The sequence below is a fragment of the Astatotilapia calliptera genome, chromosome 3 (genome assembly GCF_900246225.1).
Source record: "Astatotilapia calliptera chromosome 3, fAstCal1.2, whole genome shotgun sequence".
NCBI classification, from domain to species: domain Eukaryota; kingdom Metazoa; phylum Chordata; class Actinopteri; order Cichliformes; family Cichlidae; genus Astatotilapia; species Astatotilapia calliptera.
The window spans coordinates 26,223,513-26,242,039 of record NC_039304.1 but is presented as its reverse complement, the minus strand read 5'-3'; the positions used below and the strand labels follow the sequence as shown (position 1 = coordinate 26,242,039).

The 18,527-nt window shown below is 39.3% G+C and overlaps 1 protein-coding gene across 2 annotated transcripts in view; it reads right to left on the bottom strand.

Annotated features, from left to right (window-relative positions):
- clcn5b (chloride channel, voltage-sensitive 5b) overlaps positions 1-9,417 on the bottom strand; it is a 43,915-nt gene extending 34,498 nt beyond the window's left edge. Inside the window, exons 1-2 of one of the 2 annotated variants that reach the window (XM_026162601.1) lie at positions 8,954-9,417; positions 8,223-8,372 (exon numbers count right to left, since the gene is read on the bottom strand). In XM_026162601.1, coding sequence (XP_026018386.1) covers positions 8,223-8,361 — 139 coding nt within the window. In that variant the 5' untranslated portion in view covers positions 8,362-8,372; positions 8,954-9,417. Of the gene's footprint in view, positions 1-8,222; positions 8,373-8,467; positions 8,933-8,953 lie in introns of those variants that run through there. The other variant, XM_026162599.1, reaches the window with a different exon arrangement.
- Positions 9,418-18,527: the final 9,110 nt, after the last annotated feature.

Here is an 18,527-nt window from a genome sequence, read left to right as displayed (position 1 = left end):
ATTTCAAGGCTGTAGTTCTTCAATCGTCTCTCCTTTTGTTCCAGTTTTGCTAATACTACAGGAAGCGTATGGTGTCTGAAAAGGGCTGGGAAAATCATCAGAGACCCCAGTCACCCATCACATGGACTCTTCACCCTCCTGCCCTCTGGGAGGCGCTAGAGGAGCCTCCGGACTAAGACCACCAGGTACCGGAACAGCTTCTTCCCCACAGCTGTCAGACTCCTGAACTCTGCCTCCTGACATCTGACCCACATTAAACTCATGGACTGAACATACACACACCCACAATGGACAACTGTACCCTCAAACACAATAATAACATGGACTGAACCACCACTCACAACCACTAGCACTTTATATAGCCTCTTAACTGCACTACTGTATAGTTCTGTGTAAATAATCATACGATCATTTTAATTCTATAACTGTTTACAACTTGCATAGCTCCCATTTCTGTATAGTTCTTTATTTCATACTCTGTATAGTTGGGTTTTTTTCATATTTATATCCTGTTCATAGCCTGTACATACTTATAGTTATAGCATATTCATAACATACTTCATACCGTGTACATATTACATACCGTAATAGACCCATTTCTGTAATATACTCACATATCTATATTATTGCTAATATATATTGTAATATATCTATAACATGGCTAAAAGCACTTCTGGATGGATGTAAACTGCATTTCGTTGCCCTGTACCTGTGCATGTGCAATGACAATAAAGTTGAATTCTATTCTAATACAGCAAAGATAAGGGTCAAGGCGGTGTCAACAGTGGGCAGCTGGCACACCCAAGATATTTTCAGAAACACGTGGGATTATAATTACAGTGGAGAAGGTTATTGTGGATAATCGATATCAATTCACACAATTTTAGAATAAATAAATAAATAAATGAAGAAAAAGGAAAGGAAATGGTAAATAAATGATGGAGGACTAATATCAAAGCCATTATAAGGACATGAAAAACTTTGGTAAAAAAGAAAACAAATTAAATTCCTAGATTTCAACTGTAAGTATATTTAAATGAAAGACAAAATTTCAATATTCTGAAATTATGTGAGATGAAAGGTCCAGCAACACTTAAAACACCAGGGAACAACTTTATCAACAGACCAACGCTGTTGAGCTTGTGTCCTTGATCGTGGTCATTACAAAACACCAAACAGTTTGTGTTTAACTTAAAAAAAAAAAAAAGTATACTCCAGAGAAAAAAATAAAACCAACTAATCACCCATTAACACGCAAATAGGCTGACCAAGCATTCAAGCTGATGATGCTTGAATGCTTGAACCAAAGTTCAACTAAGCTCTTGACTGAACCATTACAGATTTAAAAGGGATGTCACCTTATACATCTTAAAGTGGTTCATTCCCAGATGTGCAAAAAACCACAAACTAGTTCAAATTAGACGACAATCACAGGAAATGTAAAAATGAATTTCTTTACATTACCATTTTTTTCTAGACATATAAAAACAAAAATCTAGTGAACCACAGAAACTCATTAACAGATAGATCCTTATTCATACCCGTTAATACACTCTTTAATTGGAATATACGGAATGCCTCAATAGCTTCCAATGCCTACAAAGAATAAAGGCGAGCTACAATGTTTTTTTTATTACAATGGCTTGTACCAGGGCTGGTTAAATCATTCCTCTTAATAGAACATCCGTGTTTGTTCATTTGTTCTTTCAGAGGACAGGAGGTTTCTCCTTGATATATTTTGTTGCATGGAGGCTCTATCATGTGGACCAAAATGTTATTTTTGCAGGTAATAAGGACTTTTACATCAATAATCTTGCCATTTGTAGAGTCTTTAAATTATTTTTATTTTTTATTGTATTCCAGCATGAAATAATGTATTCCGATCAGTAGGTTTGGAATAAAGAGAGGTGGACAGATATTTGTCATTTTTTTGGTTACTCTTAAGTCAAGAAAGTTATTTTTTTAGTACTATGATCAAGAGTATAACAAACCTACACAGTGTCCGTTTAAAAAAATTCTACAAACTCCAGTAAATTGGTAACGGATCCCTTTCAAAGTAAAAATTCATCATATTAGACGGTGATTTTGTAGACCTAGTGTGAAGAAAATGTTCCAGTGACTCTAGGCCTGGTTCATGATCAGTGTTTGTATACAAAGATTCAATATCTAAGGTACACATAATTATGAGGGTTAACAGGTGGGAGTTCTTTGAAGCAGAAAATAGGACCTAGTTCAAGTTGTTAATATGAAACTCTACAAAACCTGATATTCTCTCAGTTGCATTTCCAATTCCAGACACAGTAGGTCTGCCAGGTGGATGTTCAAGACAGATTTTTTTGTAATATATACAAAAAAGCTCTTAAAGGATGTTCATCAAGTAAAAAAAGTTTTCTCCTTCAGAGAAATGTGACCATAGAAGAAACACAAACTGTTTGGTGCAATGACCTCGGTGAAGGCCACAAGCTGAAACATGTCGGCGTCTTAATGAAGTTGTTCCCTGGTGTTTCTGGAGTTTCCATCTCACCAGTTTATTTTATCTTTCTCCACTCAACTTGGAAGTAGGTGAAGTTGTGCCAGACATCTCTAAAATGTATTAATTTATATTCTCACAGAATTTTTTTTCTCTTATACATTTACATTTTTTTTTTCTATGTGTGCCTGCACGGTCTAAGCAAATCATGTAATTTGACAAATTCACTTGTTACTGTACTCAGGAGACATGGAGGAAAGCAAAGAGCTGGGAGAAGCAGCAACATGTTCACTTCCATTGGGGGATTAAAGGATTTCAAGGGGAAAGTGTTGTTTCTTTTGATGAACACAGTCTACACTGCCACGAGGACTAAGAAGAGCCATATACCGCAGGGGTGGAGAACTCCAGGCCTCAAGGGCCGTGTCCTGCGTGTTTTAGATATCACCCTGAGTCAAATGATTACAGGCCTCTACAGAACTTCAAGGCATGTTGAGGAGGTTGTGATTTAAATCCGCTGTTTTGGATCAAGGACACATCTAAAACCTGCAGGAAACCGGCCCTTAAGGCCTGGAGTTCCCTACCTATACAGGACATAAAGGACAACCTTCACTGCACAGAAGTGTTTGACAGAAGGTTCAGAACACTTTGATGTCAGTATTTGGACTAGCAGTGCCTCCCCAACCCAAACTTTCCTCTTCAAACACCGCAGGCTAATGAGTCCATGGGAAACAGGTTACACAAGGATATAAACGAGCCTGCTTGGTAACAGGTTCAAGTGCTCGCTAACGACCGGTTAGGAATGACACAAACACTTTCTACTGCCAAGCTTCACCACGGAAAGTAACAAAAAGAAGGAAGTTTGAGCTGAAACATTAAAATGGCAGGAAACATAAAGAAAGACGAGTTGTCATTTATCAGGGTCTGAGAGTGGGACAGTTTAAGTTCAGAGTTGGATCACTCACTCTTAAGGGTAACCCAGTTGTTACCTAACTCATGGTGGATGCCACTGTGTACGAGACACATGGCTTATACACAATTTTCCTTGACCGATAATAACGCTGGTCAAAGCATACATTGCTATTTTATTAGGTTCACACTTACCACAGTAACTCAGTTTAAATTCGCTTTCTTTACGCGAGTTTTCCACTTGGATGATATTAACCCAAGAGTTTTAGCTGATGTTTCCTGAGTTCCCTGGAGCCAGGCACATAATTATATAATTAGTCTGAAACCTGCATGAAACTCAACTTCTGGTTCTCCTTTATTCTACTCTCTCTTTTATGAGCAATGATCTTCTTTCATAAACCATTGTGTAATAAAAAAAAAAAAAAAGCTAAAAACAAAAAAGAAAAATATTTCTCTGGCTTCAAAGAGCTGACACAGTGAAACACACAGCTCAACAGCAGGAGCAGCAGGCAGTATATCCACTGAGAGCAAATCTTTATCTCATCTGCAGACCTATTGTTGGCACCGTTTTATTGTTCTGCTTAAACTGGTGATGTCACTGTGACATCAGTAGTAACCAGGAAGATTAATAACGCACACTGCTGACACTGCCTTCGCCTTTATTTGCCCTGGCAACAGGTACACTCGGCCAATTTGTCTGAAATTTTATTTTAGGGTATGTCAAGTTGACAACAGAACGATCTGAGCTATATCCGACTCTGCTGTACGGAAGCGAGCTGGAAAAATGTTTGCTGCTTAACCTGCAGGTAGAGTCAGTGATAAGGAAAAGGAAGTGGTAAGGATAAACACGCTCAGGCTCTCAGGGTGGCAGCATGAAAACTACTAAAAGAGTGTCTGTGGGTAAGATACAATGCTCTTCTCTTTAGATGAAGAAAGGAAGGCTCCTTACAGGTCAGTAAGTTCTGGAAGAACACAAATCCCTTGAGGAAGATTCAAACTTCTCAATAGGACAAATTAACCGTAATACACTAGCAGGAGTTTCACAGGATTGTCAATTAATAACAGCAACTATGTTATAACATTGCAAGTGGCAAAAAAACAAACAAACAAAAAAACAAAAAGCAATAAAAAAAACAAACTAACAAAGCTGTGTAATAAATGACTCCATTCACTCAATTCCTCTGTTGGATCTCAGCTCTAATTGGCCAAATAAGCATGCAGGGAGTGGGGTGATAAGGTCTGATGGTGACAAAGCAAGAATTAAAAAAGAAAAATGTGTCCACTGCATGCTGAAAGCATGACATCATTAGTAACCAGGCAGTCTTGTTTCTGATTAAAGGAATTTGCAAACATCCTCTTTAGTCCATTTAATTTGTGCATTTTGCACTGAGGTCTTATACTCTCTTTAAAAATGTCCTTCCATGCATGTCTACTTTTGCTTATGTTTAGTTGTTTGATTTAATATTTTGTATGTGATTTTTTTCTTAGGACAAAGAGTAATGGGACTGTTATTGTTTAACTTCATGTGACCATTATTTCAGTTAGACTTTGATTTGTGTGAATATTTGAGGTGTGTTTTTAAAAACTATTGTACAACTGAGAACGGCATAAAGTTTTAGCTATTAACAGGCCACCATGTCGGAGGCTTCAGTATCATAGGTCAGCGTTCGTGTTCATTTACTTTTTTGTTCAAACATAAAATAAAATAAAATTTACTGAAATAAAAAGAATAAATAGTGAGGTCAAAGAGGTCCCGTCTCCAAATTAAATCCTCCTCCCTTCACCTGCAACCAGTCATGGCTGATGGCTGCCCCTCTCCGAGCCTGGTTGTGCTGGAGTTTTCTTCCTCTTAAAAGGGAGCTTTTCCTCCCCACTGTTGGAAGGGCTTGCTCATAGAGGGGTGTTTATGTGGTTAGGGCTTTCTCTGTATTATTCTGTGGTCTTTACCTTACTTGCTGTTGTGATTCCATGTAGGGCTGTTCGATGTAACGATATATATCGGATGACGATACAAAAACGTTTCATTTTACGCTATCGTTTGTTTCGTGTTGTTGCAAAATAAACTGTTTACGGCAATATTTTTTTCATTGTTTTGATGGTCACTCACTGTAGTGGCTATATTAATTTCTTAAAGTTCTCTCTTTCTCTTATGTTTAATATAACCACACTACTGACGGACAGGCGATTGTTTTTGTGTGTTGTCATTAGCAACAACGACGGTAAAACCATCGTGTGGCTCCACATAAACCTTTCACAATAAATCTCAAGATCCTGTTGAGACTTTTCAAAATAAACTGAATCAAGTGAAAGAGTATGCAGTGCTTACAGATGAGAAGAAACAAAGAGTCATTAGGTGCTAAAAAATAAACCTTAGACTCGAACGTTAGAACAGGCTTTTCCCCACTGTGTAATAAATACTCACAAAGAAAATGCCGGCCGTTACAACTTATGTCTAAAAATGTATAGCTTCATGCATCGGTTAAAACACTCGACTCCAGGTACACGATGTGCAGCTGGAAACACTTCACACGAGGCGAGCTGCCCGAGAGTCACAGAATTTACAGAAAATGTTAAATGTTTATGATTTATATCGCATTTCGACGATAGACGTCTTATATCAGGATATAAGATCTTGGTCATATCGCACAGCCATGCTATACAATTGAATTGAACTGAGTGGAAGCACAGCTCTTTTATTCTGACCTGCTTCACCCTCCAACTCATCCTCTTAAATTGGCAGCAATTCTTAAAAATAAAAACCCAGACATGATTTTTGCATATTTTCTTAAAGTAACCAAATTATCAAACCTTCCACTGTATTCTCAAACACTGTAAAGCTCTTATCTCAGTTATATATATATATATATATATATATATATATATATATATATATATATATATATATATATATATATATATATATATATATATATATATATATATATACACACACACACACACAATAAATCTGTACGTTTCCAGGTAACTGTTTATTCAGGTGACTCACAAAGCATGCGCCATGCGCAGACACACACACACACACACAAACTACTGATACCTTATCAGTGTTTGAGAGCACTAACAGACACTAATCACAGAGTACGCAAACACTTCCAGACAGCAGTTTAGCCACATTAGCATCTGCAGTGCAACTTTTTTCGGGGGTAGAAAATAAAATCAGTTGCCAGGCTCTCTAAACTATCAAGTTGCAAAAGGAAGTGTCATTTAATCCTACTACATTCAAACAGCCAGGCTGCTACTGAGTGACAGCCCAATTCCTCACGTACTAGAGTACGTAGAGTCCTGTGTAGACACAGGAAATGTAATGATATCATTGTGCAATCAAAAAGCAAATGACTGTTTATAATATACAAGCAAATGACGGTTTCAGAATTTGAAATGGGCCTGAAACTACAAGTAATTACACACCTATGCACAAACTGTCTACATACAGTAAAAGTCAGTCTTACATTATGTGACAGAAGTCTGCATATTTTCCTGTTAGTTCTGACCATGACGGTTATGATTAATACAACTCAGTGAAATAATTTGATTACAAAACTCGTGACCTTCTTCTAATTCTGACTAAGACCTCTTTCTTGGCAAACATTCTCCTTCCTGTTATTAGCTGTATAAGAAAAGACTGTCAAAAAGATGTAAACTATGTGTGATCTGTGATAGACATTTGCTAGCTTCAGGTCTATTCCTTTTATCTCCAGCAGGGGACAAAAATACATCAGTTTTTAACCTTGTCCATCACACTTTGATTGTTGTTTTACTTTTAAACTAGCCGTGTAGTCTAATATTAATTAGTAAAACAAGTCACTGGGAGCATGTATAGCACGTAGCGTTTTCAGACAAGCTTACAGCTAAGGTGACTCAATCCCAGAGTCACCTTAGCTGTGAAACAGCAGCAACCGGTTTACACTGCTGTGTTTAACTGCATGCCCCACACTTCATAATTATTATATACATGTTACGTTGATAGTAAAGGTGGAAATCACCGAGATACCCCACAATACACAATCTTTCACTCACGATGCGATATTACTGCAGTTTTTAACATTTTGCCACACACTTCCTGCCTTTGTGTCACTTCAGTTATGTTTTTGCTGCAAAATGAGATGGTTGACTAACCCTGTCATTAAAGTAAGACGGAATCAGTCTGCTATCAGTCTGTGATTGTATGGGTTCAAGCTGGCAATTACATGCAGTCTGTTTCTGATAGTGCAACAATCAACTGTGACAAATCCTCCAAAATCACATATCTGTTGCCGTCTACACAGACAGAAATGCCCTCAGCAACCTCTCCTGTTCTTTAGGAATATAACCAGAACAAAGCGAGGTGAGTGTAGTCTCCCCGAGTTGCGCTCATTGACAAAGACTCTGTGGCGTTTAGAGGTTATACAGCAATTCTTCGCAAACCTCCAACAATCTCTCTGAGTGACTGCAGTCAGTCCAAGTCAGACTGCAACTGCTTGCAGAAAACGTTGCCTCCAATCAGGCAAAATGAGCCCTCTTGTCCCATAATAATTCCAGAGTACTTGAATGTATTTAATAAAATATCAATCTAAAATCACCATGCACACCCGCCCCCCATTTGTCAGAAGAAAGAAGTCGTGCAGGAAACAGGCTGAAAGTGATTCTTGAATTTAAACTCTTTTTTTGTATTTATTTACTTTGAGGGGGACTTTTAATGCCAGAGTTAGCTGAAGCAAGTTACATGACTTGTGCTTTGAAGCTGCCTCACAACTCCCTGATAAGAGTTTAGTTGAAATGGTTTATGAACTTTAAAAAGCTTAGCACTGAAACCAGGCGTTGGAAAGACCAGCAGCAGGAGCCCCACCTGAGCTGAGCGGAGGGACGTCGTCCGTGGTCGAGAAGTCCAGCGTGGCTCCTGCGATGTCCACCATCTCGTCATCATCGTCATCGCTGGGATGTTGAAGGCCGTCAAAGCTCCCGGAGCAGTACCCGGGGTTTTCCATCCCTTCAGAGCCTTTTAATGGGGGAAAGTAGGGGGAAACAAAGAAGAGAGGGAGGGTTAACTTCTACTAGCCCCACGGTAGGTATCCGCTTTTCCGCTTTAGTTACCTCTCTCTCTGTCGGCTGCATGTTTACCACGTAAACTCGTCCAAAAGTTAGACATAGTAGCGCACAGGTAAGAGGTCAAAGACCCCCCCTGCTAACTGTTTTACTGTTGAGACACGGGCACCGACAACAGCTGCTCTCTGTCCTCCTCACCCGCTTCATACCAAACAGCGGCTGCAGAGTTAATGACAGCACATCTGTGTTTACGGTGAAGTTTTCGCAACCATTTCCGCTTTTTTTGCACTTCTCTTTCTGCTACATGCCTGCGGCTTCGGGGCTAAAAGCCACAAGAGCAGCGAAAAACACAGCGCGGTCCCAGGAACAGCGGATTAGCCTCTTTCCTCGTGACGAGGACCGAGCTGTCAAACAAGCCGACACGGTGTAACCGTACGGCTAACTTTCATCAGCGCTGCTGCTTTTAACCGAAATGTGCTTTGCGCCTTGCTTCATCAATAATGAAAGAAAAAGCCGAATGAATCCGTACTTTACCTGGGATGGAAGAAAGCAGTCGTGCGGCTCACTGAAGAAGGAGAAGAAGTCTTGTGACTCGGATTATTTGCCCCACCGTCGTCTTCTTCTGCGGGAGCTGCTTATGTCAACACTATCCTGTGTAAACTTAACTGAGAAAACCCTGCGTCATCCACCGACACCCCAACACTGAGGTTTTGTGACGCAATATGTACATTTAAGAAGGTCTCGGCAAAGTGTCCCCTGCTTGGACACTCACGCTGGTGAAACGTAGCGATAACAACTGTTTGCATTTGTCGTTTTGGCACTTAAAGCGCAAACGGTAAGCCGTCGTCAAGTAAGCGAAAATTAGCTACGTCCACCTTTAAGTCTTTTAATAAAAAAAAACGTCGTATAAATTAATTGGCGCTTTTACAGTCCGACACGTTTTAAGATTATACTCGAATATTAAATGCATACATTTTACATTTTTTATTGTTTTTATATGGCGTTAAAGCTTTTATTTTTACGCGACGTCGAAGCCCATGGTTTTTATTTTGAAACCCAAAGGAGGTAGTTTCCGGTTTAAGAGCGCAGCCGCTTTAAGGCTGGCACCGTCGGTGCCAGGAAGAGCAGTCGAGTGAAGAACTGTCGTTTACCCAAATTTGGTTCGCCAATAAGTTCGACAACTCGGTCATCAAAATAACAATAATAATAACTTATATGCAAAGCGTGAGTTTTATATTAAAAATCATCCGACAGTCAGCAAAATTATCCCCCACACTGAGCATCACATGTTGAAACATAAACAGTTTGTGCTGTATTATATCTGGATATTTCTATAATAAGTTATATTTACTACTAGGACTATTTTCCAGTGTATTTAATGAATTACTGTAACTTATCCGTACTGTTCTTACTGCCTTTGAGCAACTGTGACCAATTAATTTCCTCTGGGATTAATAAAATATTCAGATTCTGGTAAATTGTCTTGGGGGAAAACTTCTAATAGATACAATTACAGAGTTTTTTGTGTTTCTTTTTTATGTTATATAATATCGGGAAGAAACTTACAAATGTACATGGAGAAATGTTGTAGAAAAGTTGTTTTTTAAAACGTGCAAGGAAGGAAAGAGTGTCAAGTGTTAAAAGAGCCACATTGTTTTATCAACTCATTAGATCACTGAGTCAATACACAATCTACTGTAGTGAGGAGGTGTAACAGTAACTGATACACAAAAGCTACCATTTCATCCAAATTAGCTTTTTATCTGAATGGGCCTGAGTGAAAGGCAGTTGGGAAGAAATCACTGGTAGAAACAGCTCAGGAAGAGGCAGCCATCTGTCGCAAATGGTTGGGGGGCAAACACAAAGGGAAGAGAAAAAAAGACGGTTTCCAAACTTTTGTCCCCAAAGCACACGCATCATAAAAATATCAGCAACTTATCAGCTCTGCCACTTCCAGCTCGATCTCCTAGTTTTTTGTTAGTGCCACCATCTCCGAACCATAGCAGGTCTCATTACATATATAAAACAAATTCTTCAGTCTTACTGCAGAAAAAAAAAGAACAGAAATGAAATGAAAAACGATAGAGGCACTTTTGGGTATGACCCCTATTTGCAATATGGCCTCAGCAAGCATATAATTTATTATCAACCTATCAGACACGTTCACGCAGTAAAACATGCACTATTGTTGTCTATGGTTCAGACCATGAGCTTTGTACAATAAATCTCTTGATGCATGCTCAATCATCCAGGTAAGGAAATCCCAAAAAGTGGATTCTGTGTTAGACAAAATATGTCTCAGCTGTTCCAATACTGACATATAAGGAGTATCCCTTAGTGATCCTGTATGTGCCAGGAGTATCAGAACAGTTGAGACGCATTTTTTCTAAACACTGCTTCTCTGTAGCTTTCAAACTCCAAAACATGCTGCGCCAAAAGCTAGTCTACGCAAAGGATCGGGTCCACAAACAGAGTAACATAGTGTACGCTGTTAAGTACCACAAGGATTGTCATGATTTATACATCGGGGAAACCAAACAACCTCTAGCGAAGCTGATGGCACAACACAGAAGAGCCAACTCGTCAGGCCAGGACTCTGCAGTCTGTTTACACCTACAGGCCAGTGGACACTCTTTCAAGGATGAGGATGTACACATCCTGGACAGCGCGGAGTCAAGGAGGCCATTTACGTGAAAAGGGAAAGACCATCTCTGAATCGAAGAGGGGGCCTAAGGGTCCATCTTTCGCCATCATACAATGCTGTGATTGCAGCCATTCCCCAACTCTCTGTGAATGGTACTTATAGCCAATGATTAATGGTCATTGATCAGTGATCAATAGTATTTGATCAATTGGCTTTGATCAGTGGTTGTTGATCAATGGTCATGAGAATTTGCATATTAATCAGAAAACTAACCTCACAGCTCATTGTTCGTCAGTGGTGCTGGTTTCAGTCATTGTGCAAAAGTACTGTTTGTAAGGTTGTGGAAACCTGCAGTCAGCTGAGACCGAAGAAGTCACTTGGATGAGTAATGAAACGTTTCTCGTACTGAAAACGCTACGTCCACGTGAACAGAATCAACTTTTGGGATTTGTACAGAAAGTTTCTATTCAGACGAGCTGTTTGGGTTCCAAGTGTCTCTTTAACTCACCTGGTACCAAGTTAATAGCAGTTAATAGTTAAGTAGTTAAATAAATAAAACTCAGGTTCAAAACCTCTGGAATCCTGGTCCAGCTGAAGCCATGAGACAGACAACTTTTGCTCTTGTTTCCCCAAAAAGGTTTATTTCTTTTCTCTCCACACAGGAAAGTGATCAGTTTGACCTCCTCATAAATGCCATCATCCTCACTATCAGTCAGGACCTTAGATGTGTGCTGATAAAGTGCATTAATTATTTTTCCCCCAGTTTGTTTGACTATATTTGAACCCAGAATATAAAACTCACCATTTCTATGTAATGTTTTTAAAATGGACAGAGAGCCCCACCTTGTGGTCTGCTGAAGAAACTACTGGAGCCTTTGTAATGTAGCATTTTTCACCACTTTACAGCACACGTTGCACTAGAGTCTAGGCCAACTGAACTTATGTGAGGTGATCTCAGGGATGCCTTATGTATGCCACTAGAGGTCACCTTTTGAGTTTCTCTGTATGTTATGTTTATGGTAAGTTATTTAAGGTGGACACACACAATTAGCTGCAGGTGTGTTATTGATCGTAAGGAGGCAAACAGTTTGCTGCGCTGCTATGTTAAATCATGGAAATAAAGAATCTAAAGGACAAGATGAGTAAGGCTGGAGTTATTGGACTGTATCAAGTCTAATAAGTTAATTCATACCAGTGACATTGCATCACTCCCACCAACGAACACCTCAGTGGCTTCAAGCCTAGCCTTAGCCTCTACAAAAATAAATGAATACCTCACAAAGGGAACTAGGAAGTGCAAAAGGTAAATGGGAAAAACCCATAGACACATGAATAAACGTAATACAACAAGACTTGATACAAGAGGAAGGAAGACTGAGGGAGGAATTACACTCTAAAGCAAACAAATATAAAAAATTAAACAGAAACCAGAACAAAATATTCAAATAAAGAAAAAAAAGAAAAATCCCAAACTCAGAAATGCTTGTTATAACTGACACAGTAGTACAAAGACCATGTCTCCAATTTTTTTGAGATGAGTTGTTATGGCCACCACTTCTTATGACAAAATCTCAAAATTGAGCATAGGCATAACTTTGTGCTCAACTTTATTTATCCCTAAGGAAATTATTGCCAGATGGCAAAAATACCACATGGTGACTCTGCTTATTTATTTATATATTCAATCATTTGCATTACTGTATTGACACCAATAAACTATACCTACATGACCTGGTAGAGCTAAACCTTGCTGAGCTAAGTATTTGATGGAGGCTGCAATCTTTGATAATCCATACCTTGGTTCCTCCTGTTGTCTGGCAGCAGCTGAAGAAAGTTTTGAAGCTACAGTGTTCCCTTTTTGAGCAAAGATGTTCATGGCATGGAAATGTACCTGACTTTCTGCATGTCCTGAGAACCTGAAGAGAGCACAGTGAAAACACAGCACCCCTAAAGTGGCACTGTAATGCAACCAAGGAAAAGTTGTGAACCACTTTTGTTTAAAAGACAACACACTTTTAGCTCGCTTCTGCACTACTATAAACTTAGGATCAGGATGCGCAGGCTTTGTGCAGACGATGATGTCTGAAACATCAAATCCTTCTCTGTCTCTGTCATCTGTATTTGACTGGTTCCTGACATGGGGCTCAAGTCCCTGTGGTAAACATGGCAAGAAAACTTGTCACTCTCTCAAATAACTATATCTTAAATGATTGTATTGCACACATTAACAACATTATTGACATTGTTAAATTAAAAAGAAATCTATTAATATATCCTTGCATTCTCACATGTCCATTTGCCTGAGTGTTGCCCTCACCGTATGACCCTCTGTGAGGAAACCACACGAACCAAATACAGATCAGTTCAGTGTTCTGACAGTGTGTGCTTGCGTGCACAATTATTTTGCCGTTTTTTTATGTCTGTTACCTGGTCATCCATGCCTCCTGTGCAGCCTTTCTCCGTGCTCTCCCTTTCTTTGGTCATCTGACCCACTGTCACCTCCTCCTTTCTCTTGACCAAGTACTACACCTCCTCTGTCGCCTTCTTCTCTCTCTCCTTTTTAAATTTCTGCACCTCCTCTGTCGCCTGCTCTCTCTCTCCCCATCTCTGCTTCCTTAAGTCCCTCTTTCATCACCTGCCCTGCAAACCTCTTGAACCTGATGTATAAAAGCTCAGCTAAAAACTGTTTTCCCATTAAAGTGTGTGTGTGCATGAAAAGACTTTGTTAATCACTTTGTTTGACTTCATAAATTAAGCCAAGAATAAACATCTATAGTGGGGTTTATAAATCGCACACTAGGGAGGAGTAAGGCTTTATAGAATATGGCTTGTGGATTTAATAATACCTTCCTAATTCTTAATATTGTGTGATGACTATAAAGTGTTATAATCTTAAAACATTCAAATGGAAGCAGTTTGAAAGCTCCCAGAGCAGTCTATGCCAGAAATGTGTTGGCAGCAGTTTTCAGTTTTGTACTTTACTCATTTTTACAAAACCCCACGTGAGTGATCATACAAAAGTATTAGTAACAATTAGTAACCATTGTATGCATTCAATAAGAAAGAAAGTTCACGAGACCTGGAAAGCATTGGTAACGAGAGCACTTGGGACGTGCAACTACCCCCAAATGGCAAAGGGCTGTAGTCATGGCTTGTGTTGTACAGCTCTCTCCGGGCACGATCAATACGGTTTCTTGAAATGTTTTTTCCAACGTCAACTTTGACCTTGGGTGGTAACAGTGAAGATCAAGGTCAAGAGCTAGGCGGTGACTACCTAGTTTGGCTGCGTACCTAGTTTTGGCTAAGCATTTGGAAGTTTCAACTAGAGCAATAAAGTTTTTAATGCTTTTCACATTCAGTGTGACGTTCACTTTGACCTTAATCCGATTTAAATCAGCTCGAGATGTTATTGGTATTTACCGTCACACAAAATTTGAAAATGATTAAATGATCAATGATTAACCCTGTCATGCATGCATTATGACAACCTCAATTTGAAGTATTTTTATTCATCTTTAGGCATAAAAAAGGAATAAAAATACTTGTGACTGTGAGGTAAGTCTGCAAGAGCTTATCTCCAAACCATAAAGAGCAGAGTAGTTTGGACTTTGTGACTAAGTGAAGTTTGCGATATTAATACTTTTGTTTGTTGTGCCAGTTTTCATTAAAACTGTTCATGTGTGTCTGCTTTGAGTCCTTTGAAAAACAAAATGAACCCAAATTATAGAACAAAGCAGTGTTAAAAGGTGTCTTCTTTCTCTTAAAGTGTGCATAACGAACACAGACAGAATGCTACTAAACACATAACGTCCTTAGAGGAGAAAAGAAAAACTGATGAGGTCAGTTACAGTCTGTTAAGGAGTTGGGTGGAGAATTTGGTTTAAACATTACACAAGATTTTAGTAAATACATGTATCTCTGTTCTCAACAAAAACCACAAAGAGCAACAAGTCTGACTGGATTGTTTGATGAGGCCCTGATAACTTGTAGAAGTGGGCGGAGCTGATCATATTATTTAGATAACGATGGCTCTCCAACAGTTTGCGTGCGCTTTCACTGTGGTGATCATTTCCTTATGCAAACGTAAGAAAAATGTTTTATTTTTTTCAGATATTTTCTCATTGCTCAGGTTATATCAGGGGTGGACGAAGTGTGAGATTAATTAGAGGTACAAATGTGACTATTCTAAATGAAATGTTTCACCTGGATACAAGGAAAGAGTCCATTTAGCATTAAAGGCATTCAGAGTCATGTCTATTATTAAAATGTAATCAAACAAAATCAGCCACTGGACTGTTTCCTTTTCACACTTATTTGATATGAACATTTTGTGCTCTGTTCAGTCAGTTTCTCTATTTTATAAAGTGCAGATATTTCATGTTCTATCTTTGTTAGTTTTCTTTGTCATGACAGTTGTTTTTTTTTCGCAGTTCAGCAAGAGTAACTGCATATGTCACATCTGATCATCCCTCAAACCTGTATTACAAAGAAACGGCACCAATGAGTTTACTTTAACCATCTTCTCTGTTTTCTTATTTGTCTGTTATCAGTATTGATATGATAAATTGTGCATGTACTGTGATAACAAACATTAAACTAAAGTATAACAGTATTAATTAGTCAGTGAGAAAAATTGTGAGCTCAGAATTATTTTAGAAGTTGCAGTGTAGTGAGATCATTTTGTGAGATTGTTTGAATAAATAATTTCATCTATTCGCTTTCTCACAAATGCACGTGTTTGTCTCGGTTTTTCTTTTCAGGTTGTCGTTCAGAGCAGCCCGGTAAGCAGCCAAAGACATTTTTACTATTCAGGTTCTGTGTTTTTGACTTATTTCCTTCTCTCGGCTGCACAGTAATTGGAAAATATACACAGTAAGCATGTCCTTATTTGGTTATGATGGGTTATTTGGTTATACAGTATAAGATAAGATAAGATAACCTTTATTAGTCCCACACGTGGGAAATTTGTTTTGTCACAGCAGAAAGTGGACAGTGCAAAGTTATGACGCAAAAATTAGAGAACACTGGAATACAATGAGAATAATATACTGTACACAACTGTACAGAATGGAATAAAATATACATCATGATAAAACATAGAATAAAAATGCTATATACAACTGAGTAAAAATACAACTTTGTCAGAAAACAGTATTGCACTTAGTCTTATTGCACATGTGTGGGTTTGATCAGCTGCAAAAGTCTTTGTTGTGGAGTCTGACAGCAGTGGGGAGGAAAGACCTGCGGAGTCTCTCCGTCCCACACCGTGGGCTCCGCAGCCTGCCACTGAAGGAGCTGCTCAGTGCTGTCAGTCTCCTCCATGGGGTGGGAGATGTTGTCCAACAGGGATGACAGCTTAGTCACCATTCTCCTGTCACTCACCACCTCCACAGGGTCCAGAGGGCATCCTAGAACAGAGCTGGCCCTGCGGATTGTTTTAAGTGATAATTCAGTGTGAATTCATCTTTTTGTTTTATCCTAACAACATGGATAAGCCTTATAGAAAGACTTTGTTTCTAGACAGGCGCCCTGAAATGCAAATTGCGTGTTTTACAAGCAGATTTTCATGGGTTAGTTAAGCCTGACACCTGCGACCACGTTCGTTAGTTTGTGTATTTGACCGTCTAAATTTCAAATTGTTTAGACAATATACGCATTGACTTTCGATACCATCTTTTAAACATAGATGTGCAATACATTATTTAATTTTGTTTATCAACCGCTGTGTATTTTGGTTTTCAGTGTGAATTTATACAAACAGGAGATACTTTTGTAAATGCAGGATCATATTTTTTAAGGGTGCTTTTTAGACACTGATCTGAAAGATAAATGTTTGTGTTAAAAGCAGCTTTGCTGGATTTGTTTTTAACTTGATGAAACATGGTGTGAAACCTTTTTCTTGATTCAGTATTTTTACAGGTTTTAACTGCGCTGACTTTCTGTCTTTCTGGAAAATGTAGGCCAACTTGTGAAATGAGAGCGTGCTCCTGTTACGGCTGAGAGGGCCAGGCTGTGGGTGTGGACTCATGCAGACACCGGGGGAGGCAAAACGGGCGTGAACACAGTGCTTTATTTACAGTGCCTAGTTAACGTACAAAGCAGGAAACTATGAATGCTATGAACTGTGGAAGCTATGAACTGAGAACTATGAGGCCAAACTGTGAACATGAAACTCTGAGTGCTATGACTAGGTACAAGATTTCATGGATGGATCCTGGGAATGGAAAAAGGGGCAGCAGCTTGGATGGAGGTACGCAGTCACTATAATGAGAGGAGACAAGTAGTCAGTGGCAGTCTAGTGAATCACAGCTGCAGGATTAGACTATGGAGGTTAGGGCTTACGCGTTGCAGGTTACAGTGTCATGCAAGGAGGGGGTGTCCAAGGGGTTCCGGGTGAGGAGTGTCCAGAGAGGATCCAGAATATACTTTGAGTGAGGGACTTGGCAGGGAGGCAGGCAGGTGTAGTCCGATGATGGAAAGGAAGCAACCAGATGACAGAACCAGCGTCCAGGCGGAGATGTGAGTAGTTTAGCTCAGGAAGTGCGACTGCCAGGTGGGTCGTGAGTTAGCAGAAGATCTGGCAGAGGTCTGTTGTGAATGCTGGTCTTATATGCTCTGCTGATAAAGCTGATTTTTTATGGATCTTAATGTTTAGAGACAATAGCGAGGCACTGACCTGTGTGTTTCTTTAAACTGTAGATGTTTAATTCTAAGGCTACATATGATTTATGAGTCTGCTTGGCATATGCTGTGTATAAAGGCTCTGGAACTTTGCAAAATGACGTAGAGGCGGCTTTCGCGTGATTAATTGATTACAATTTCAGTTTCTGGGATGTTTTCAGTTTTCCCTCCTGTGTCTATGAACAGTACGGTTGGTGCAAGTTTTTTATTTGTGAAACTGAGCGTGGTTGTGGACAATTCCGACTGCATCGTTTGATTTGAGTTTCGTGTTGGATCCCTCTCTTTAATTGTTAATTCTCTGGAAGCAGTGAAGACCAAAACTAGGACTTATAAGTTTTGCCGTGCCCCAGTGGCCAGTGCGAGGTTGTGCCGCAGATCCCAGCTGAGGGTCCAGCCGGCCGGTGGGAAGACCGGTTGATGTCTGGACGTGCGACTTTGGGTAGCAAAGTTGCTACCCGCACAGAGCGTTTTTGACAGTCGGGCGTTGCTTATGCAAAAGAGAAAAGCAACAATACAGCGTGTTTCTCTGCTCCAAGACATCCGCGGTTCTTTCACACGGTAAGCATGTCTGCGCTTCATAAATGTCTGTCTGCCAGCGTTAATTATTCAAACCATGTTTAAAACGTGATTCATTTGTTTTCCAAAAACATTTCCTCTAAATTTGCAAAGTTACTGATTTAAAAATATATATTTTCAAGTTTTTAGCTGGATATCAAGCATATAGGTCAAATATATCTCAAATATATGATAGTTTTGAGCATATTTATATAGCAAAAAAAATCA